Source organism: Stomoxys calcitrans, chromosome 3 (assembly GCF_963082655.1).
Source record: "Stomoxys calcitrans chromosome 3, idStoCalc2.1, whole genome shotgun sequence".
Lineage (NCBI taxonomy): Eukaryota > Metazoa > Arthropoda > Insecta > Diptera > Muscidae > Stomoxys > Stomoxys calcitrans.
In genome coordinates this window covers 144,366,783-144,390,587 of record NC_081554.1, presented here as the reverse complement: position 1 = coordinate 144,390,587, position 23,805 = coordinate 144,366,783, and the positions used below count along the sequence as shown (strand labels likewise).

The following is a 23,805-nucleotide window of genomic DNA, read 5'->3' as shown; positions in this document are numbered from 1 at the left end:
GCCAATTCGTATAAGAATACGAAGTCAAGACCCAAGATCGGTTTATATGGCAGCTATATCAGGTTATGGACCGATTTAAACCATACTTTACACCGTTGTTGGATATCATAACAAAACACGTCGTGCGAAATTTCATTTCAATCGGATAAGAACTGCGCACTCTAGAGGCTCAAGAAGTCAAGACCCAAGATCGGTTTATATGGCAGCTATATCAGGTTATGGACCGATATGGCCCATTTACAATACCAACCGACCTACACTAATAAGAAGTATTTGTGCAAAATTTCAAGCGGCTAGCTTTACTTCTTCGGAAGTTAGCGTGCTTTCGACAAACAGACGGACGGACATGGCTAGATCGACATAAAATGTCGCGACGATCAAGAATATATATACTTTATGGGGTCTCAGACGAATATTTCGAGTAGTTACAAACAGAATGACGAAATTAGTATACCCCCCATCTTATGGTGGAGGGTATAAAAATCGAGGTATCTTTACCAATTTCACTATAACAAGAATTTTGGCAATTTTCGATTTTGAAAAAATGTGGGGTGGCGTATATAGGCGTAAATGTGGTGGGATGGGCGTATATTAATTTCGTCATTCCGTTAATAGTTTATCCAAATATTTATCTGAGACCCAACAAACATTCTTCATCGTCTTCACATTCTAAGTCGATTAGGTCTTGTCCCTCCTTCTGTCTGTCGATAGATAGGCGCTTGAAATTTTGCACAAATACTTATCTGAGCATGTTGATTTTGAGATTGTAAATGGGCTAAATCGGTCGATGTTTTGATATGTTTTGATATAGCTTCAATGTGAACCGATCTCCGGATTAGACTGCTTGACTTGGGCTCAAGTCTTATCCGATTTAGATGAGCTTTTGCATTCGCTGTTTGTTTTGACTTCCAACAAATGTGTCGTATTTGATTCAAATTGGTCTATAAACTGATAAAGCTTCCATATAATCCGATCTTAGCGAGTATGGTTTAGATCAGACCATATTTGGATAAAGCTACCGTATAGACCGTATAGGTCTTGAGCCTTAGAAGGCTCATTTACTATCCTATTTTACGGAAATTCGAGTGGAGTGTCTCAGCAAGAGGCTCAGCAAGAGAGGAAAAGCTCTTGCTAAAATACTGAGAGACAGTTTTACTTGCTGTGGCAAGGCGAATTGATGGCGCGGTTTGACAACCGAAGGCTATCATGTTCCCGCGGCGATCGGTCCTATGGACCAGAACAAACTTACTCATCTATTGGAGTATTTGTTGTCCGATTGTCACGAAAGTTTGCACATGTCACTTTTTTGACCCAAGGACAAACGCTATTGATTTTGAAAGATATAGCTGCAAATTTACATATAAATAGCTCCCATACATATCTTTCATCCGATATATATTTTTAAGGCTGTAGAAGCCACAATTTTAGTCCGATCTTCACAAAATTTGCCATTGGGTATTTATTTTTATTTGAGGTCTTCATATGTGTGCAAAATTTCATAAAAATCGGATTAGATTTAGATATAGCTCCCATATATATGTATCGCCCGATTTGCACATAAATAGCCGTAGTAGCTACAATTTTCAACCGATCTGCACAAAATTTGGCACGGACTGTTTTGTTACTGATCTTAATATATCTGGAAAATTTCATAATATTCATATATATATTTTTCATATATATATTTTTCATCCGATTTGGCTTTTTAATGCTGTAGAAGCCACAATGAGGTGCTTTATTTGACGTCTTCATATGTGTGCAAAATTTCATAAAAATCGATTTAGATTTAGATATAGCTATATCGTTTATCCGATGTGGCCTTTTAAGGCTGTATAATCCACAATTTTCGACCGATTTTGCATCAGACGTTTAAATTGACGGGCGTTCCAATACGGGCGCAAAATTTCATTTAAATCAGTCCTAATTTAGATATAGCTCCAATGCGTACATTTCATCCGATATGGACTTTTATGGCAGTAAAAACCACAATTTTGGTCACATCTTAATGACACATACTGGGACGTCAATCTCTATTTGACCCCCCAGTATGTGTCATTAAAATTGTCACAGCTTTCGATATAACTCCCATATAATCTTTTATCCGATATAGCCTTTTAATGATGTGGAAATTCAAATCTTTTGTCCAATGGTAGGAAAATCTTACAAGGTTCTAAATTGTTATTTCAATTGGTATCCAAATTAAAGTCTGACTAGATTTCGAGGTAAGTTCTACATATAAAAAAGTACTACATGCACTAGGTGGTGTAGGCTATTATATAGTCGGCACCGCCCGACTTTTGCCTTTTCTTACTGGTTTTTTTATACATACTTCACTGAATGATGGGGATATATTCATTTTGTCATTCCGACCTTACAAAGTATATATATTCTGGTTTGTCGTAAAAGCCTTAGCCATGTCCGTCCCTCCGTCCATCTATCCGTCCGTCTGTCTGTCGTTAAAACTTAAGACATTGAGCTGTAACTTTACACAGATATGTAGGGGTGTAAGGTTCATAAAAGATGCATTATTTACCCGATTTCGTTGAAATTCAGCACAATAAGTTGCTTTAGAATCCTTTCCAATGGTTCAAATCAGTCTGTGTTCAAATATAAACCCCATATAGACCGATCACTTTATTTAAGGTCTTAGGCCCATAAAAGACACATTTCCGATTTCTCTGAAATTGCACACAGTGAGTGTTGTACAGACCACTAATATTCATGTCGGGTATGGTCTAGCAGATATTATATCTTACTATAGACCGGTCTCCCGATTTAAGGTCTACCACCCACAAAAGTCGCATTTATTCATGCCGACTATGATCTAGATTTTATATACAATACATCGATCAGCCGATTTACGGTCTTGAAGACCCATCTATTTCCCGATTTCAGTGGAATTTCGAACAGTGTACTGTGGCTAATTCGGTTTAGAACAAATCAGATTTCGATATAGCTACTATGGCTGTACAAATGAAGCATATTTCGTCGTATTTCAGCCGTTTTGGGCAAACAATTCAACTAAGCGGACCATAGTTAACCAATCCTAACTAAATTTAAAGGGCTTTTTATACCCTCCACCATAGGATGGGGGGTATACTAATTTCGTCATTCTGTTTGTAACTAGTCGAAATATTCGACTGAGACCCCATAAAGTATATATATTCTTGATCGTCGTGAAATTTTATGTCGATCTAGCCATGTCCGTCCGTCTGTCCGTCCGTCCGTCCGTCCGTCTGTCTGTCGAAAGCACGCTAACTTCCGAAGAAGTAACGCTAGCCTCTTGAAATTTTGCACAAATACTTCTTATTAGTGTAGGTCGGATGGTATTGTAAATGGGCCATATCGGTCCATGTTTTGATATAGCTGCCATATAAACCGATCTGGGGTCTTGACTTCTTGAGCCTCTAGAGTGCGCAATTCTTATCCGATTGGAATGATATTTTGCACGACGTGTTTTGTTATGATATCCAACAACTGTGCCAAGTATGGTTCAAATCGGTTCATAACCTGATATAGCTGCCATATAAACCGATCTTGGGTCTTGACTTCTTGAGCCTCTAGAGGTCGCAATTATTATCCGATTTGTCTGAAATTTTGTACGACGGATTCTCTCATGACCATCAACATACTTGTTTATTATGGTCTGAATCGGTCTATAGCCCGATACAGCTCCCATATAAATCGATCTCTCTATTTTACTTCATGAGCCCCCAAAGGGCGCAATTCTTATTCGAATTGGCTGACATTTTACACAGGTCTCCAATATATAATTAATTAATTGTGATCCAAACCGGACCATATCTTGATATCGCTTTAATAGAAGAGCAAATCTTTTCTTATATCCTTTTTTTTGCCTAAGAAAAGATGCCGGGAAAAGAACTCGACAAATGCGATCCATGGTGGAGGGTATATAAGATTCGGCCCGGCCGAACTTAGCACGCTTTTACTTGTTTATGTTCGGTTCAGATTTGAACGATTAAAAAATTATTCAATTGTTTGCTACTAAAAACTGTCCGCTAACGTTTTTATCCACCTAAGAAAAAACATGATAGATAGTCCGTCTATAAATTGCGACGTTGCGATTCGAGTCATATTTATACCAAAATCTAAATACCACATAAAATGTATTTAGGACACTTTTATACTTACTATGCTGAAATATATATAATTCAGCGAAAGATTCTTGTTGATGGTCATACCAAAGTTTGGCCCGCCCTTACTTAAGCCATTTTCACTGGTTTTTTTTAATATTTTTTCTTTGCAATGTTTTTCTAGACAAAATCTACGAAGCCCGTCAAGAGATTTTACGTTTGACGACACCCCTCATCAAGCCGGATATACCGGAACGCTATTTTATGCCACAGGACAAAGATTTCAATTTGGTCTATCGCACCACATTAACAGCTTTGTTGGCTGGCTATAATGAAAGTCCAAAGACACCCAATGTAATGCCGGCAACTACAGGACACATACCTTTGTCCCCATATGCCAGCAACAACAATCCTTTGATCAACAACAACAACAACCTTGTGAATAACAATAATAACAACAACAATGCTAATTTAAATCAATTAAATCGACAACAATTCGGTGGTCTTTATCCCACCACTCCCACGGGCATTTGCTCACCTACTCAAAAATATTTGCAGATTCATAACAATTCGTTTGCTAGACAACAACAACAACAGCAACCGCCTGCAGCACATCAACAACATCAGCCAGCAGCACCACCGCCTCATATGCAACATCCACATCACAACAACAACTACTTACAGGTATTGCAACAACAGCATCAACATCAACAGCAGTCACAACCCATTCACCATCATCATCAACAACAACAATTACAACAACAAACCCAAATGCAGCCTCCCATTCATATGACGCAACAACATATGCCTCAAACACACAATATTTCACCGCGCAATAGCTGTAGCAACAATACAAGTGGATATCAGAGTTTCAGCAGCAGCACCACCTCACTGGAACAGGCATATCCGCCATTTGGCAATGCTCTGGGAACGGCCCCCAATAATGGCAACAATGGTCCTTCGTTGCTTAGTGGTAATCGACGTTCACCATTTTCACCCGACTCGAATTATAACAGTGAGGCCAGTTGCAGTCGTTTAGGCCGTAGATCTAGCGATGGTGTCCTCTTAGGCCTGGGTGCCTCAGGACCTATTGGGCCAATGATACCTGGAAGCGCTGAAAGTTATCGTAACCTACACTATGACTTGAAGGTAATAATTGATCACAGTGTATATTGTACGAACATGAAAATAATTGGCTTTAATTTTGTAGCACAATCGTACTTTTGATTTTGACATAAAGCGCGCCATGGGTTTCAAGGCCATGGAACGTCCACCGGTTCCCGGGGAGTTGCGTACTCCCACTCCCAACTGGATTGGCATGGGTTTGAGTCGCACTTCGCCTGTTCCAATCGAAACTGTCGACGATTTGTCACCCTGGAATCGAGGCCCAACCGGCTCTTCGACCGGTTTGGGCGGAGGGGCTAACACTCTTGTTTCACCTTATGGCATGGGTTCAACAACCGGTATTGTTGACTCCACACCAACAAATCGTCGTTTACAATTGACTCAGCATAAGGATATACATTCCTTACTAACAGCTTTGGGCTTGGAACATTATATCAGTAAGTAAAGTATACATTATATTTGACATGTCCTACACCACAACTATATTATATCATTATGACTTCCAACAACTATCATTTAAATCATACTAAATCTATAACCTGAAATAGCCGCCATATAAACCGATCTCCCGATTAGACTTCTTGATCTTCTACAGGGCGTAATTCTTATCCGATTTGGCTGAAATTTTGTACATGGTTATATGTTATGACTTCCAATAACTGTATAAAGTATGGTCTTAATCAGTCTATATCCTGATATAGCTGCCATATAAACCGATCTCCCGATTAGACTTGTTGAACCTCTAGGGGCGCAATTGTTTTCCGATTTGGCTGAAATCTTGCATGATGTGTTTTGGTTTGGCTTCCAACAACTGTGTTAAGTATGATAAATCAGTCCATAACTAAATATAGCTGCCATATAAACCGATATCCTGATTAGACTTCTTGAGCTTCTAGAGGGCGCAATGCTTATCCGATTTTGGCGATATGACTTCCAGCAACTTTGCTAAGTATGCTCTAAAGTAACTGTTACTCAATTTGCCTGAAATTTTGGAGGTTGTATTTTTCTATGACTTGTACGGCATGACAAGTACTGTGCATATCGGTCAATAACTTGATATAGTTCATATATATTTAAAAATAATTCAAAGAATTTGTCTAATGCGATCCATGGTGGCTGGTATATAAGATTCGGCCCGGCCAAACTAAGCACGCTTTTACTTGTTTTTCATAATAAAGAGAAAATGTACCGTTTAAAATGAAAAAAGACATCCGCCCAATGGCCACAATGACCACACTTACAGGACCATATGTTTTTTATAAAATGTTCCATAACCAAATCGCAAAGTGGCTGCCCTATGTCTTCGACAACCTCACGAGTTTTATCTTTGAACGTAGCGCCATCTGGTTGAAAGTAATCGTTGTCCAGATCAATACCACTCAACTTCCACCATAAAATATTATTAATCATCTCTCGATACCGCAATCCATTCACCGTAAACGTTGATCCAACCTCATTTTCGAAAAAAAAATGTTCAGCCGTGGTTACCCCTTCAAATGCTGGCGACATTTATGACGAACTATGACATACATAGAAACCATGTAAAAACTTCTCCCCAAAGAAGTGTCGCACTGCGGCACGCTGTTCGAACTCAGCTATAAAAACAAGGTCCCATATCATAAAGCTTAAATTTTAATCGGACAGCACTTGTTGATATGTGAAAGGTTTGCCTCTATTCCCTTATGGAATGTTCATGGGCAAATTTGCATTGGCATGTCAGTAAGGTCACTGATCATAAATCTCACCAAACAGTCACATTTTGATGACTACCAAAATTGTTAAGCGCCAACTCTTTTCACGTACAAATAAAGTTGTTGAATTTTTCTTGCAGTGATTTATTCTGTGTAAGATATGTTAGGTTAAAAAGAGGGTGCGGATGTTAATCCGCCCATGGTACTATGGACATACTTCTAATCCAGGAATCGGCTTGTTGTGCGCTCTACTTACTTAAAGTAACCTGAAAACAAGTAAAAGCGTGCTAAGTTCGGCCGGGCCGAATCTTATATACCCTCCACCATGGATCGCATTTGTCAAGTTCTTTTCCCGGCATCGCTTCTTAGGCTAAAAAGTGATTTAAGAAAAGATTTGCTCTGCTGTTAGAGCGATATCAAGATATGGTGCAGTTAGCACCACAATTAAATTATATGTTGGAGACCTGTGTAAAATGTCAGCCAATTCGAATAAGAATTGCGCCCTTTGGGGGCTCAAGAAGTAAAATAGAAAGATCGATTTATATGGGAGCTGTATCGGGCTATAGACCGATTCAGATCACAATAAACACGTATGTTGATGGTCATGAGAGGATCCGTAGTACAAAATTTCAGGAAAATCGGATAATAATTGCGACCTCTAGAGGCTCAAGAAGTCAAGATCCCAGATCGGTTTATATGGCAGCTATATCAGGTTATGAACCGATTTGAACCTTTTTTGACACAGTTGTTGAAAGTAAGAATAAAATACTTCATGAAAAATTTCAACCAAATCGGATAGGAATTGCGCTCCCTAGCTCAAGAAGTCAAGTCCCCAGATCTCTTTATATGACAGCTATATCAGGTTATGGACTGATTTGATCCATACTTGGCACACTTGTTGGATATCATAAGAAAACTCGTCGTGCAAAATTTAATTCCAATCGGATAAGAATTGCGCACTCTAGAGGCTCAAGAAGTCAAGACCCAAGATCGGTTGATATGCCAGCTATATCAAAACATGGACCGATATGGCCCATTTACAATACCAACCGACCTACACTAATAAGAAGTATTTGTGCAAAATTTCAAGCGGCTAGCTTTACTCCTTCGGAAGTTAGCGTGCTTTCGACAGACTGACGGACGGACAGACGGACGGACGGACATGGCTAGATCGACATAAAATGTCGCGACGATCAAGACGAATATTTCGAGTAGTTACAAACAGAATAACGAAATTAGTATACCCCCCATGTTATGGTGGAGCGTATAAAAATTGAAGTCAGGAAGTCCGTTCTGCTTAAAAAATGCCTAATTGTTTTCCATATCACACCCCTTAGTTGGTTTATATCTTGCATTGTGTCCCCACAATCTGTTAGCCGCGAAATCCGGGCAATGACAAAGAAAATGCTCCAACGTCTCATCATCTCTCCACATGCCCAACACATGCTATCACTTGCCGCACCGATTTCGCATAAATATGCTTATAGTCCTATGTGTTCCGTTATGATATCGAAACCCGTATTGACTTTCTGCGTCCTTCCTTTCAGTAATAGCCTCGTATTCTCACAATCCGGATGTCCCCATAGGATTTTCATCGTTCTGCCAACCATTTCGCTGTTCCGCAGTTTCGGGTCGGACTGCGTCGATCCGGAAGGCTTCGGGTTAACCAAGTTTGTTGACGGCAGTCCTCTCGCCGTCACTTCCAAATGGTCTACTCTTTCATTCCCCTATACTCTGTTAGGGCTTGGCACCCAAACAATGCGGTTGGTGCCATCCTCAGAGAAGTCGTAAATCTCCTTCTTACTCTCCAACACCGTTTGTGATCTTACCTTCCTGGTTGTAATTGCCCTTCTGGACAGTTTACTATTCGTAAAAATGTTTATACTCGCCGTCATCGTGTAAGCACCACACGAACTCACGCATTCCGCGATTGCCCGGATCTCCACTTGCAGGACCGTGTTATGGTCAGGCATTCTAAAACAGAGTTCAGTCCCTGCGTTCTCAATCCCGATGGCAATACTAGGGTTCCGTCAATCCCAGTCTCTCGCACTCGACCTCAAGTGTCGTCTCAGAAATCTGAAAGGAAACGTGTTCCCTTCCTTCCGGGTTTCTTATCGTCTCCTCGATTATGTGGCGGTGGTATGAGCTGCTCCTATCCTCTCTCCATTCTTCCATTGCCTTCTGTCTTATATCCACAATGGCTGCCTCACATTAATCTGTATGCCAATGGGTCGGATATCTAGAATAGTCGGCGTGGTCCTCATCGCTCCGCCAATGCCAAGACAAGATGTTCTCTGAACCTTTTTCACTTTTTCTCCATATCAGTCCACCAAACTACTGAGAAGTAAATAAGTATCGGTCCAATCACGCTCCTGTAGAGCTAGTGGACTATCCTCGGATTGTGGCCCCACATCGAGCCTACGGCCCGTCTACATAGTGCCTAACATCTGTGAGAACATCGGTACGCTCCTGAATGTGATACTTCAAATTCAAATTCTTGTCCAAGATCACACCTGAGTATTTGACCTTGTCATATACCGAAATTGTTTTATTGAGAAAACGTGGTACGTCAAATTGGCCCACCTCCATCTTCCTCTTGATATTTCTGTTTTCTCAAGGTTAACAGTGAGAGCCCTAGGTCTAGCCCAGTCGTGTGCCATTTGCAAGACCCTTGCGGCCCTTCTGCATAGCTGGTTCGGATCCTTACCTCTTAGAAGTATTATTACATCGTCTGCTTAGCAGACGGGTTCAAATCCCTCCTTAGTCAGCATCTGTTATAAGTCATTTATAGTGGTCACCCATAGGAGTGCCGATAAAATGCCCCCCTGTGGCGTGCCTTGTGCCACTTTTTCCCTTATATGTATGTATGGGACACACAATTTATCCACCTGTTGCTTAGCATATGGTTTATTGAGACTCTAAGGACCCGATACTGGTCTAAAGATTCGATCAGTGTGTCGGTCCGCACATTGTTAAAAGCCCCCTTGATGTCAATGCATACCGCCAGTGTGTACGTTTTGGCATTCTTCCATTTTATGCACAACCTCGTGCAGGACAGTTTCCACAGACGTTCCCTGGATATGGGCATGCTGTTTGTATTTAAGCAGTTCCCTAGATGTTCTACTCTTTACCATTGTGTTCACAATGCGTTCCATGGTTTTGAGTAGAAAGGACGTATGGCTTATAGGCCTGTGGGCCTTTGGTGTCGCATAGCTTGCTTTGTCGGGATTGGGTATAAATACCACCCTTGCCTCCTGCCAGGCTTTCAGAGTATATACAAGTTCTAGGCACGCTGTGAAAATAGTGGCCAGATGAGGTGCCAGATAGTCGGCCTTTTTTCGACGCGCTCTGTTATAAAGTCTGCGGACCTTCCAGAAACGTCCAAACTGCGGTTTCGCAACATTGGTCCGCTGACTGCAGATCACACCAGTCATCCAGGGGTTTTCTTGGGCTGATTTCCTTTCCCGAAGAGGACAAATATCATCGAAGGACCCCACCAGTGCAGTCATAATCCTGTTGACATTTTCGTCAATGTCTTCTATGCTTGGACAATCTAAATTATCTTGCCCAAGTCTTCTTCTGAGTAGCCTTCCGAATTTTGTCCAGTTAGTTTTCAACTTATTACGGGCGCTTATCGGATTCGGCGCTGGCCGTGCTAATCTAAACCTAATGTAGCGATGATCAGATACCTAATAGGATCAGCAACCGCCACATCATCAGCTCCGATGCGTATTACTGTAACGTACTGTCGAAAATTAGGGTTAGCGGTGCCAGTCCTACCTCTAAAAAAATCGGCCTTAGCCTTCATCTGGCAAAGTAGCCATACAACACGTCCAAAATCATGTTCACATTACTTTTAACAATTGAAGCCTTGGACCCGAAAAGGTCAACATGACGTAATCCGCACACGCCAGCAGTATGGGAGGGGTTGGAATATCATGGATTAACATGGATGGAGCCGTGAGGGACACCAGACCGAAGTGACCGCCCCGAAGAAGAATTCTCACTGACCCTCACACAATAACTCCGACTATGTAGAAATCTCCCTGTTTAATATCTTGGGCCGTCAGAGGGTGCAATTGTTATCCAAGTTAGCTGAAATTTTGCACAATGACCTCCGCCAGGAATGGTCCAAATCGGTATATAACCTGATATAGCCCCCGTACAAGCCAATGTCTTAAATTGTGGTTTGTAGTCTATGAAGGCGTTTACTTAAACTGACGACTTTATCCCTGAAGTGTGTTTTCCTTTTACTGATTTCCGGTGTTAATGTAAAGTTTTAGGTTTTGGTGCATTTAGGAGACAATATTAGAATTTTTCGGCGAACTTTTGAGTAGAATATTTTGATATTCTTGAATCCCAATTTAAACGAATTTTTAACTCAGTTTCCAAAAAGAGGCCGAAAAATATTTTTTTTTACAAAAAAATACAAAATATTTAATTGGTGCAAGTTCGTGCAGCTTAAATTTAGCTTTTTTGATTCAGGACACTTCACTGAAGAATATTGAAAAATAATTAGGTCGGCCATTTATAGACCCACTCTGCTGGAAATTTAAATTTTGACAGTTATTGCTTTATTTTTGCCTCTAATTTAAAACTAAGGGTACTAACCATTTGTTTATGTCTCTTATACATTTCTTTGACAATTGAGTTATCAGTTATGTCGTTTGAACAAAATTTTTTTGCTTACATAAACATAAATTTAAATTTTTGGGAAAAAGTATGTAGCATTCATTTGTTAAAAAACTCTCGTACGAAATCATCGATTAGTTGAAGGGGGCCTTAAATATACATATTTTTTAAATTTTCCTATTTGAAAAATAAAATTTTTTTTTTGTCAATTTTTGCATGTTTGTCCACCGCCGCAACACAGTGCGCCATAACAAACGAAAATATCAATGCCCTCCCCAATAGTCCCGCACCTTCTATTAATTCCACTAGCCACAAAGCTAGAGAAAAAGCCCAAAGCATGCGTAGTGGAACTCAAACTGACAATCAGGCAGAATCCCTCTGTTCTCAACAAGCATGGTAATCCTCCTCAAAAGGAATTACTCGAGGAGACTCCTAAATGCCAGCAGAAGAGACACAGATCCCGCCCATCAGACCCCTCTATCGGGATCAGGACAATTACAGAAAACTTTTTTACTTCCTTTCAGTAATAGCCTCGTCTTATCACGATCCCTCATTTTTACTTCCTTTCAGTAAAAGTCTCATCTCGATCCAGATCTCCCCATAGAATTTTCGTCGTCCTACCGACCGTTTCGCTGTTCGATCGCGTTACATGCCCGTTCGCCATCCACGACCTTGTATGGACAGTCTTCTGGAGTTTACTTCCAAATCGTCTGCTCTTTCAATCCACCATACTCCGCTATGGCCCGGCACGCAAACGATTTGGATCGTGCCATCCTCAGAGAAGGCGTTAACTCCTTCTTACACTGTTCGTGACCTTATCCTCCTGCCAGTTATTGCCTTGATGGCCCCACTATTGAAGTCAAGATCCTGTTGACATTGTCGTTAATGTCTTCTATGCTTGGACAATTCAAAGCATCTTCTGAATTTTGTCCTGTTGGTTTTCACTGAAACTTATTGGATTCGGCGATGGTCATATTATTCTAAACCTAATGTAGCGATGGTCAGAAAAGGAGTGCTTCATGAAAACCCACCAATCCTGAATCTCATCCATAAGACTGTCTGACCTTTTTGTCACCTCCTCCTCCATTACATCGAAATATTGGTCTAAGTCCCGATAAAGTATATATATTCTTGATCGCCATGTTATTTTAAGTCGATCTAGCAATGTCCGTCCGTCTGAATCGGGCAAACTTTGGAAGGAGTAAAGCTAGGCGCTTGAAGGAGTAAAGCTAGGCGCATAAATACTTCTTACTAATGTATATCGCTTGGGATTGTAATTTGGCCAAATCGGTCTTTATTTAGATACTAGCTGGACAGGGCCCGCTATGCCTTCTTCCACTTTCTTATACTGTCACGTCAAGAAATAAGTTCTGTTTGGGGGTGCCGTTACGGCCTTTCAGATATTTCGCGCCAGTGTGGATATTATATTGGTTCTCTACTCCCAAATACCTTCCATTTGAACCTTATATTGTTATGGTCGGTAAATATGTCCGGTTTGGGGGTGTTTTTGGTGGTAAGGCGGATCCCCATATATCAGATTCGTTTTTGGCGTTTTTGAAAATAGGGTAGGAAGAGGGTCCACTCATTAAAGTTTGGATGTTAGATCTACTTCATTATCTACTTCATTAGCTGGGAGTAGCCAAACTCTTTGCCCCAAAAGAGGATATTAGATTCATACTCTACTCCCAAAATCCACATTGGACATTTTGCTATAGTCGGTATATATGTGTGGTTTAGGGGGACTTTATGAGGTAAGGCATCCCTGAAACACTTGGCCATGAAACAGATACAGATTTGAACCCCTCTTTTCTCACAATCCACAAATATGCCTACGCAATTAGAACTGACAAAATATCAGCATCGTGCTCTACTCTCAAATTTCTTTCATTTGAGCCCCAATTGCGATTGGTTTAGGGGGAGTTTAAGAGGTGAGACGACCCCCAAGCATTTGGCCTTAAAATTGAATATCAAATTCGTTCTCTTCTATCAAATACCTTTTATATATTGCCATAGAAGGCACAAATAGCCTGTTTGAAAGAAGGTATATAAGGGACGGAGTCTGAAGTAATATCAGCATCGCGTAAGAGCACGATTTTGTTTGAGCATAATTTCATGCATTTTGAAGGTGGCGATCAAGATTTTCAAGGCTACGGGTCTCATTCAGATCCACACTAATAATTAAATCCTACACCACTTCTGTGGTACAGGGTATTATAACTTAGTCAATTTGTTTGGAACACCCAGAAGGAAGAGAGACAGACCCATTGATAATCGACTCAGGCTCTCTTTCTGATTCGATATAGATATGTCCGTCTGTCTGTCCATGTTAATTTTTGTACAGAGTATAGGTCGCAATTTTCGTCCGATCGTATTCAAATTTAGTACAGGTATTTTTTCGGCCTAGAGACGAAGCCTATTGAAATTGGAAAAAAATCGGTTCAGATTTGGATATAGCTCCCATATATATGTTCGTCCGATTTGGGCTAATATTACAATAACCTGGTCATTTATTAACCGATTCTGTCGAAATTTGGCAGGAGAGGTTTTCTCTTGACTCTCGATATTATTGATGAATTTCATAGGAATCGGTTAAGATTTAGATATAGATATATATATGTATCGCCCGATTTGCACTTCTAGAGCCACTGCAAAGCGCATTTATTGACCAATCGTGCCAAAATTTTGTACAACGGTTCGACGACGTCCACAATATCTAAGATGTTTGGTCGAAATCGGTTCAGATTTAAATATAGCACCCATATATATGTTCGTCCGATTTTGAGAAATATTGCAATAAAGTGTTCATTTGTTAACCGATCCTTTGAAATTTCTAAATATTACTGGTGAATTTCATAGAAATCGTTTTAGCTGTCATATATGTATATCGCCCCATTTTTACTTCTAGAGGCACTGCAAGCGCATTTATTGGCCAATCTTCCTAAAATTTTGCACGACTACCACAATATCTAAGAAGTTTGGTCGAAATTTGTTCAGATTTATATATAGCTCCCATATATATGTTCGTAAAATTTTGAGAAATATTGCAATAACCGTAAACCGATTCTCTCGAAATTTGGTAGGATGGATCTTCTTATGACTTTCGACATTACTAGTGAATTTCACAGAAATTGGTTCAGATTTAGATTAAGCTGCCATATATGTATATCGCCCGATTTTCACTTCTTGGGCAACTGCAAGCGCATTTATTGACCAATTTTACCAAAATTGTGCACAACGCTTTTCACGACGACTACCACAATATCTAAGAAGTTTGCTCGAAATCGGTTCACATTTAGATATAGCTCCCATATATATGCTTGTCAGATTCTGTCTAATTTGAAATGATGTCATTTGTCAATTTTATTTATTACAGTTTGAACATATTTGCTCGAAATTTTTTTATACGAATTTTTAAATAACCCATTTGATAACATCCGCCGAGGTCCATCAAAATTGGTTCAGAATTGGATATAGCTCCCACTTTGTACTTATAGTATAGATGTAGCAGGGACGTAGCAAGGAGAGGCACTTCGGGCCCGAGCCTCCCTATATAGACAAAATGATTTTGTCTATAGAAAAAAAATTATATTAAATTTATTCTAAACACAAAATTTTAGTAAAACTTTTTAAAATGAAAAAGAGAGAAAATTTTGATCAGACCAGGACAAACAAATTTTAATGACATTTTTTCTAAAGACAAAATTTCAGCATAATATTATTAAAGACAAAACTTCAACACAGTTTTTGCTAAAGACAAATTCCATTAAGGAACCCGGGCAAACTTCTCACATAGCAATGAGTGCAGTCCGATTCAAATGTAAGCTCAATGATAAGGGGCCTCCTTTATATAGCCGATGGTCTCGCCACGATTCGAACCCAGCCGTTCAGCGTCATAGGCGAATATGCTAATCTCAGCGCTACGATGGCCTACAAAAGACAAAAATGTAATAATTCAGTATAACATTCTCATCAGCCCGGGTCCTAAAATTTAATTTACATTTTTCTCAAAGACAACATTTTTCTAATATTAAAGACTATATTTTAGTGATAAATTTGCTAAAGGCGAACTTTTGACGCGCCTACTTCAAAGTTATATTATAAAGCCAAAATTTCAAAAAAAAAAAAATTATTGCGCCTGAGCAATGCATTTTGTGACACTAAATTTTTAATGTTTTTTTATTATGCTTTTCTGTCCCAATAGAAACAAAAACAAAATGAAAAATAACAAAGTAAAATACGAAATGAAAGTTTTTCTATGTAAAGATAAAACTTGAAAGACCTTTTTTTATAAATGGAAAATTTAAATAAATTGTGTCTAAAGGAAAAATTTTGCTCAGGCCCGGGCATCCTCGAAATTATTTTGTCTTAAAGAAGGATTTCGACAAATTTAATTAACATCTTTTCAAAGGAAAACATTTTCCTAAAATTTTTTCTATGACAATTTTCAATAAATATTTTTAAAGACAACATTTTAACCCATTACTCCCTTGTCCAAATTAGACCCTCGACTCCCTTGTCCAAATTAGATGAAATTTCATGTATTCATAATTTAGAGCATTTATGTTGACGTAGTTATTTTATTAAATCCTTAAAGACAATTTTTTTTTTTAAAATTTTAAAAAAAAAATTTGTAAACATTTTTGAAAAAATAAAAAATTTTTTTTTCCTAATAATATTAGTCTGCAAACTTTTATCTATGAGAATGTTATCTATGAAAAATGTTTACAACTGCTACTTCTACCACTTTTTCTTATTTTAACTCCAATAAATTAGGAAAACTTTACGACTTATATGATGCAAATTATAGCCATATACGGCGATAGTTGGATGCAATTTTTACCGAACATCTTTTCCTTCAAAATCGTATTTTCGATCGATTTCATAAACTATCACTATAAAACTAAGATATTCGCAAAGGCAAGAACATTTTGAAGGCTTTGGAAGACTAGGATCGGGCAGAAAATAGTATGTGGGCAAGCCGTACAAAATTCAGCTCGATTTTTATACCCTCCACCATAAGATGGGGGGGTATACTAATTTCGTCATTCTGTTTGTAACTACTCGAAATATTCGTCTGAGACCCCATAAAGTATATATATTCTTGATCGTCGTGACATTTTATGTCGATCTAGCCATGTCCGTCCGTCCGTCCGTCCGTCCGTCCGTCCGTCCGTCCGTCCGTCCGTCTGTCTGTCGAAAGCACGCTAACTTCCGAAGGAGTAAAGCTAGCCGCTTGAAATTTTGCATAAGTACTTCTTATTAGTGTAGGTCGGTTGGTATTGTAAATGGGCCATATCGGTCCATGTTTTGATATAGCTGCCATATAAACTGATCTTGGGTCTTGACTTCTTGAGCCTCTAGAGGGCGCAATTCTTATCCGATTTAAAAGAATTTTGGCACGACGTGTTTTGTTATGATATCCAACAACCGTGCCAAGTATGGTTCAAATCGGCCCATAACCTGATATAGCTGCCATATAAACCGATCTTGGGTCTTGACTTCTTGAGCCTCTAGCGTGCGCAATTCTTATCCGATCAGAATGAAATTTTGCACGACGTGTTTCGTTTTAATATCCGACAACTGTGCTAAGTATCGTTCAAATCGGTCCATAACCTGATATGGCTGCCATATAAACCGATCTTGGGTCTTGACTTCTTGAGCCTCTAGAGTGCGCAATTCTTATCCGATTGAAATGAAATTTTGCACGACGTGTTTTGTTATGATACCCAACAACTGTGCTAAGTGTGGTTTAAATCAGTCTATAACCTGATATAGCTGCCATATAAACCGATCTTGGGTCTTGACTTCTTGAGCCTCTAGAGGGCACAATTCTTATCCGATTTGAATGAATTTTTGCACGAAGTATTTCGTTATGATATCCAACAACTGTGCCAAGTATGGTTGAAATCAGTCCATAACCTGATATAGCTGTCATATAAACAGATCTGGGGATTTGACTTCTTGAGCTTCTAGAGGGCGCAATTCCTATCCGATTTGGCTGAAATTTTGCATGACGTATTTTATTTTTACTTTCAACAACTGTGGCAAATAAGGTTTCAATAGGTTCATAACCTGATATAGCTGCCATATAAACCGATCTGGGATCTTGACTTCTTGACCCCTAGAGGTCGCAATTATTATCCGATATGCCCAAAATTTTGTACGACGGATCCTCTCATGACCATCAACAAACGTCAACAAACGTGTTTATTATGGTCTGAATCGGATCCGATACAGATCCCATAAAAATCGTTCTCTCTATTTTACTTCGTGAGCCCCAATGGGCGCAATTCTTATACGAATTGGCTGAAATTTTACACAGGTCTCCAACATATAATTTAATTGTGGTCCGAACCGGACCATATCTTGATATCGTTTTAATAGCAGAGCAACTCTTTTCTTATATCCTTTTTTGCCTAAGAAGAGATGCCAGGAAAAGAACTCGACAAATGCGATCCATGGTGGAGGGTATATAAGATTCGGCCCGGCCGAACTTAGCACGCTTTTACTTGTTGATTTTAAAAAATTTAGGGGTGGGCCTCCTCCCAAAATAAAATCCTGGCTACGTCCCTGAGGTGTAGGGTATTCTTAGGTCGGCACCGCCCGACTTTTGCCTTTCCTTACTGTTTTTTTTTATTGGTTACATACATTGAAAGTGATATTACGAAGCTACCACTTGGGATACCACATTTTAATGATGCGCAGGTCCTCCAGTTTCCATTCGAATTTGAGGGTAAACATAGTACTCTACTACCAAAGACCTTTTTTTTTCTGCCCTATTATATCCTAATCGGCCTTCATATATTATTTTGAATACCTTTTTTTGGGTAGGATCGGGGAAGGGGGATTGCCCTTCGATACGTCCTTTCATTTGAGTACTATATATTTTCATAGACATAGAATTTTATTTTAATTCACATATCCCGCTCGAACTACAAGTCCTATTGAATTTTATTTAGTGGGTGGGCCGGTCACAGACTCTATCCCAAATGTATATTGGGGTGGGATGGGGCGTCCCCCTGGTTATTTGACTCCAAAGTTTTATATCAACTTCGTGTTTGTTTTTGGGGTACCATAATAATAAAGAGATGCCGGTCAAAGAACAAATGCGATCCATGGCGGAGGGTATATAAGATTTCGCCCGGCCGAGCTTAGCACGCTTTTACTTGTTATTATTAAAAACTTATATGTTTTGTCGTATCTTTTTTTTTCAGAAATATTCGTTTTAAACGAAATCGACTTGGAAATGTTCATGACCCTCACCGAGGAAAATCTAATGGAATTGGGCATTACTGCTTTTGGTGCCCGCAAGAAAATGCTAGTGGCCGTTCACACGTTGCAGGCCAATGAGGCGGCCACATCTACAATGCCGCAAACATCGTCGAATGCTTCATCACCACGATTTTCAGGATCTGCTGCACCAGGTGCTGAACGTAGACCTTCCAATCAGTGGTAGAACGAACCACCTGGTGTCTTATTAAACTCTTATTTTTTCTCGCTTGATTTTCAAATCTCAATATAAGGTTTTGGAAACAAACAAAGCTTTAAGCTTTTTAATATAACAAACTATTTTCAAACTTAACAAAATGTCTAAAATTCCCAAACCTTTAAGATTGAGATTTGAAATAGTTAATGTACAACATATTTTTTATTTCCTTATTATACATTTAGATTATATATTCTTTCTTTTCCTTTTGCATGCCTGGCTGAATTCCTACTGTGTTTTGAATTCCCCAAAATTTCTCATTAAAATAGTCCTTTGCATGCACTGAAACAAAGACTCCTAACATCGTACTTGTAAAAAGAACACAAAGTGAAAACAGACCTTCAAATCCACAAAATCTCTACAAAATGCGAAATTTTCCGCACAAGCCCACTGTTATCATATGAAATTTAATTAATAAATTTTATAACCTATAACTACTAACCTCAAAAAAAAAAAAAAAAAAAAAAAAAACAATGAACGAAAGCATTTAACCTATACACTTCCTTAAATCCCATTATGACTTATACTCGTATTTGTACACAAATTACTTCACATTGATAACAGTTTGGTTTCCATTGTTTCGTTCCGTTGTAGAGACAATTGATTGTTGATTGATCTCAAAAGTAGTCTTTGACTTCAAATATGTAATTTATTAATTTATTTATAGTTTTTTGTTGTATTTATTTTTTTACTATTTATTTAAAAAAAATTATACATATATTTATTATTTAATATGAATCTCTTAGTGAATCATGTAACGAAGTATAAATTTGAACTCTGCCCATCTCACTATGAAATTTAAAAAAATTAAAATTCTTTATTATTATGTACTATTAAGATAAAACTACACATATATTCATAATGAATCCGATTGTAATGAAATGCCTAACAAGAAAGAAAATAATGAAAAACTAAAAATAATTTGAACATTTTGAACAAAAAAACTAACATTTCCACTGTTACAAATTGGTTCAAACCAATGGATATATTCAACGAAGTGTAGTGTTACAGAACCGAAAGTAGACGATTTGGCAGTGAAAGCCAGAGGACTGCCGTCAATAAATTTGGTTTACCCGAAGCCTTTCGCTTCCACGCAGTACCAGTTAAGGGCGTGGGGCGCATGTAACACTGTGGAACACCGAAACAACGGTTGGCGGGACGTCGAAAATCTTATGGGGAGATCCGGATTGTGAGAAGACGAGGCTATTACTGAAAGAAAGTAAGAAGGAGGTCAGTATAGCTGTGTGCTCACCTATGCAAAATCGGTGGGCAACTAACAGCATGTGTAGGGCATGTGGGGAAGATGATGAGACGTTGGAGCAGACATCGGTACTAAGGTGGGAACACAATAGCAGACATGAATCAACTTACGGACGGGATATGGAAAACAATTAAGGATTTTGTAAGTAGCACGGAAATATCTGGAGGATACTTTTTAGTATTTAGAGCGCACAACAAGCCGATTACTATATTCATAATGGCATGGGGCGGATTAATATCCGCACCCTCTTTTCAATTAACCTAATATACAGAACAGAAGTCCATAGGCCACAAATCCACAGTTTGAATTTAAGCATATTTTTTCTTTCACGTTCTACACCCTATATCACAGCTGTGATACAGAGTATTATATTTTGGTTGAAATCGGTTCAGATTTAGATATAGCTTCTATATACGAGTGTTGCCCGATTGTCAGTCTTACAGCCTTCTGCAGCGCCAGGCCCGCTTCGCCACGCCTTCATTTACATAAAGCGAAAAATATGTTGCTTCACAAAATTTTAATTCTTCAGATTTTTTCTTTCAAATTCTTTATTCTATAGAAATTTTTATACCCACCACACAAGGATGGGAGTATATTCATTTTGTCATTTCATTTGCAACACATTGAAATATACATTTCCGACCCTATAAAGTATATATATTCTTCAACAGCGTAAAAATCTAAGACGATCTAGCCATGTCCGTCCATCTGTCTGTTGAAATCACGTTATAATCGTTAAAAATAGAGATAATGAGCTGAAACTTTGCACAGATTCTTTTTTTTTATACCCACCACCGACGGATGGGGGTATGTTCATTTTGTCATTCCGTTTGCAACACATCGAAATATCCATTTCCGACCCTATAAAATATATATATTCTTGATCAGCGTAAAAATCTAAGACGATCTAGCCATGTCCGTCCGTCTGTCTGTTGAAATCACGCTACAGTCTTCAAAAATAGAGATATTGAGCTGAAATTTTGCAAAGAGTCTTTTTTTGTCCATAAGCGGGTTAGGTTCAAAGATGAGCTATATCGGACTATATCTTGTTATAGCCCCCATATAGACCGATCCTCCGATTAAGGGTCATAGGCCCCTAAAGGCTACATTTATTATCCGATTTTGGTGAAATTTGCGACAGTGCGTTGTCTTAGGCCTTTCAACATCCTCCGTTAATATGACTCAGATCGGTTCAGATTTGGATATAGCTGCCATATAGACCGATCCTCCAATTTAGGGTCTTAGGCCCATAAAAGACACATGCGCCTTTTATGCATTTTTAATCCGATTGCACTGAAATTTGACACACTGATTTATGTTATGCTTTTCTACATCCGTGTCGTATATTGTTCAGATCGGTTTATTTTTAGATATAACTACTAAAAAGACCAATTTATTTGTTATACACCATTAAACAATGACTTGTACTTATCAGTATTTAGTCCAAATTGGATCATATTTCGATATAACTGCTATGGGACATAAGATATGCAATTTTCACCGAATATTGATGAAAGGTGGTCTATATAAATACCCGAGGTGGTGGGTATCCAAAGTTCGGCCTGGCCGAACTTAACGCCTTTTTACTTGTTTGTCCATAAGCAGATTCTGTTCGAAGATGGTCTATATCGACTATATCTTGATATAGCCCCCATATAGACCGATCCGCCGATTTAGGGTCTTAGGCCCATAAAAGCCACATTTATTATCCGATTTTGATGAAACTTGGAACAGTGAGTTGTGTTAGGCCATTCGACAGCTCTCTTCAATTTGGCCCAGATCGGTTTAGGTTTGGGGTCTTAGGCCCATAAAAATCACATTTATTATCCGCTTTTGCTGAAATTTGGGACCGTGAGTTGTGTTAGGCCCTTCGAAATCTTTCTGCAATTTGGTCTAGATCGGTCCGGATTTGGATATAGCTGCCATATAGACCGATCTCTCGATTTAAGGTTTTGGGTTCATAAAAGGCGCATTTATTGTCCGATGTCGCCGAAATTTGGGACAGTGAGTTAAGTTAAGCCCTTCGACATACTTCTGCAATATGGCACAGATCGGTCTAGATTTGGATATAGCTGCCATATAGATCAAACTTCGGATTTAAAGTTTTGGGCCCATAAAAGGCGCGTTTATTTTCCGATGTCGCCAAATTTGGGGCAGTGAATTGTGTTAGGCCTTTCGACATCCTTCTTCTATTTGGCCCAGATCGGTCCAGATTCCAATTTGGCTGCCATGTAGACCGATCCCTCGATTTAAGGTTTTGGGCCAATAAAAGGCGCATTTATATTCCGATGTCGCCGAAATTTGGTACATTGAGTTGTGTTAGACCCTTCGACATATTTCTGCAACTTGGCTTAGATTGATCAAGATTTGTGTATAGCTGCCAAATAGGCCGATCGGTCGGTTTAAAGTTTTGGGCTCATAAAAGGCGAATTTATTATCCGATTTCGCCGAAATTTGGGACAGTGAGTTGTGTGAAGCCCTTCGACAGCCGTCTTTTGCTCAGATCGGTTCAGATTTGGATATAGCTGCCATATAGACAGATGCCTCGATTTAAAGTCTTGGCCCAATAAAAGGCTCATTTATAATCAGATTTTACTGAAATTTGACACAGTGACTTATGTTACACTTTTCGACATCCGTGTCGTCTGTGGTTCAGATCTGTTTATTTTAAGATATAGCTACTAAAAAAGCTAATAGTTTGTTATACAAAATTGAACAATGACTTGTATTTGTTAGTATTTTATCTAAATTCGAACATATTTAGATATAGCTGCTATGGGGTATAAGGTGTGCATTTTTAACCGGATTTTGACGATAGCCTTGGTTTGCATCTCCGCCTATGACGCCCTTGTAATTTTCGGGGGGTACATTGATTTTTGGCCCTTATTTAATTAAATCACACAGTATCTTGTTGGGTGAGGTGGTCCCCTAGATATGTGACCATATTGTCGTGATAGGTCTATATAGCTGTTTGGTTGGGCGCTTCTATAAGAGGATTGTGCGCCAATCCCCTCTGCCACTTGAGCACAATTTAAAATGTCTACTCAAAAATATCGATCACTTTATCCCCCATTGTCTTAATAGGTCAAATAACCTATTTGAGGCGCTTTTAGAACGGCGCTTTACTGTAATATTTCGCAAAATCGGACGAACATAGATATGGGATATATATCTTAATCTGAAACGATTTCGACCAAACTTCTTAGATTTTGTGGTAGTCGTTGGGGAAAGCGTTGTACAAAATTTTTGGAAAGATAAGTAGTGGCTAATAAGTTGCTCCTGGAGTGAAAATCGGACGAAATATGGCAGTTATATCTAAATCTGAACCGATTTGTATGAATCGGTTGACAAATGAACACTTTATTGAAATATTTCTCAAAATCGTACGAACATATAAAGGGTGATTTTTTTGAGGTTACGATTTTCATGCATTAGTATTTGACAGATCACGTGGGATTTCAGACATGGTGTCAAAGAGAAAGATGCTCAGTATGCTTTGACATTTCATCATGAATA

General features: G+C 38.9%; 1 protein-coding gene across 1 annotated transcript in view; it reads left to right on the top strand.

Moving 5' to 3' along the window:
• Window positions 1–19,661, top strand: part of LOC106094616 (protein bicaudal C) — a 38,482-nt gene extending 18,821 nt beyond the window's left edge. Inside the window, exons 10-12 of the mRNA XM_059365997.1 lie at window positions 4,279–5,243; window positions 5,305–5,656; window positions 18,757–19,661. Of these exons, the coding sequence (XP_059221980.1) occupies window positions 4,279–5,243; window positions 5,305–5,656; window positions 18,757–18,998 (1,559 nt within the window). The 3' untranslated portion in view covers window positions 18,999–19,661. The remainder of the gene's footprint in view (window positions 1–4,278; window positions 5,244–5,304; window positions 5,657–18,756) is intronic.
• Window positions 19,662–23,805: the final 4,144 nt, after the last annotated feature.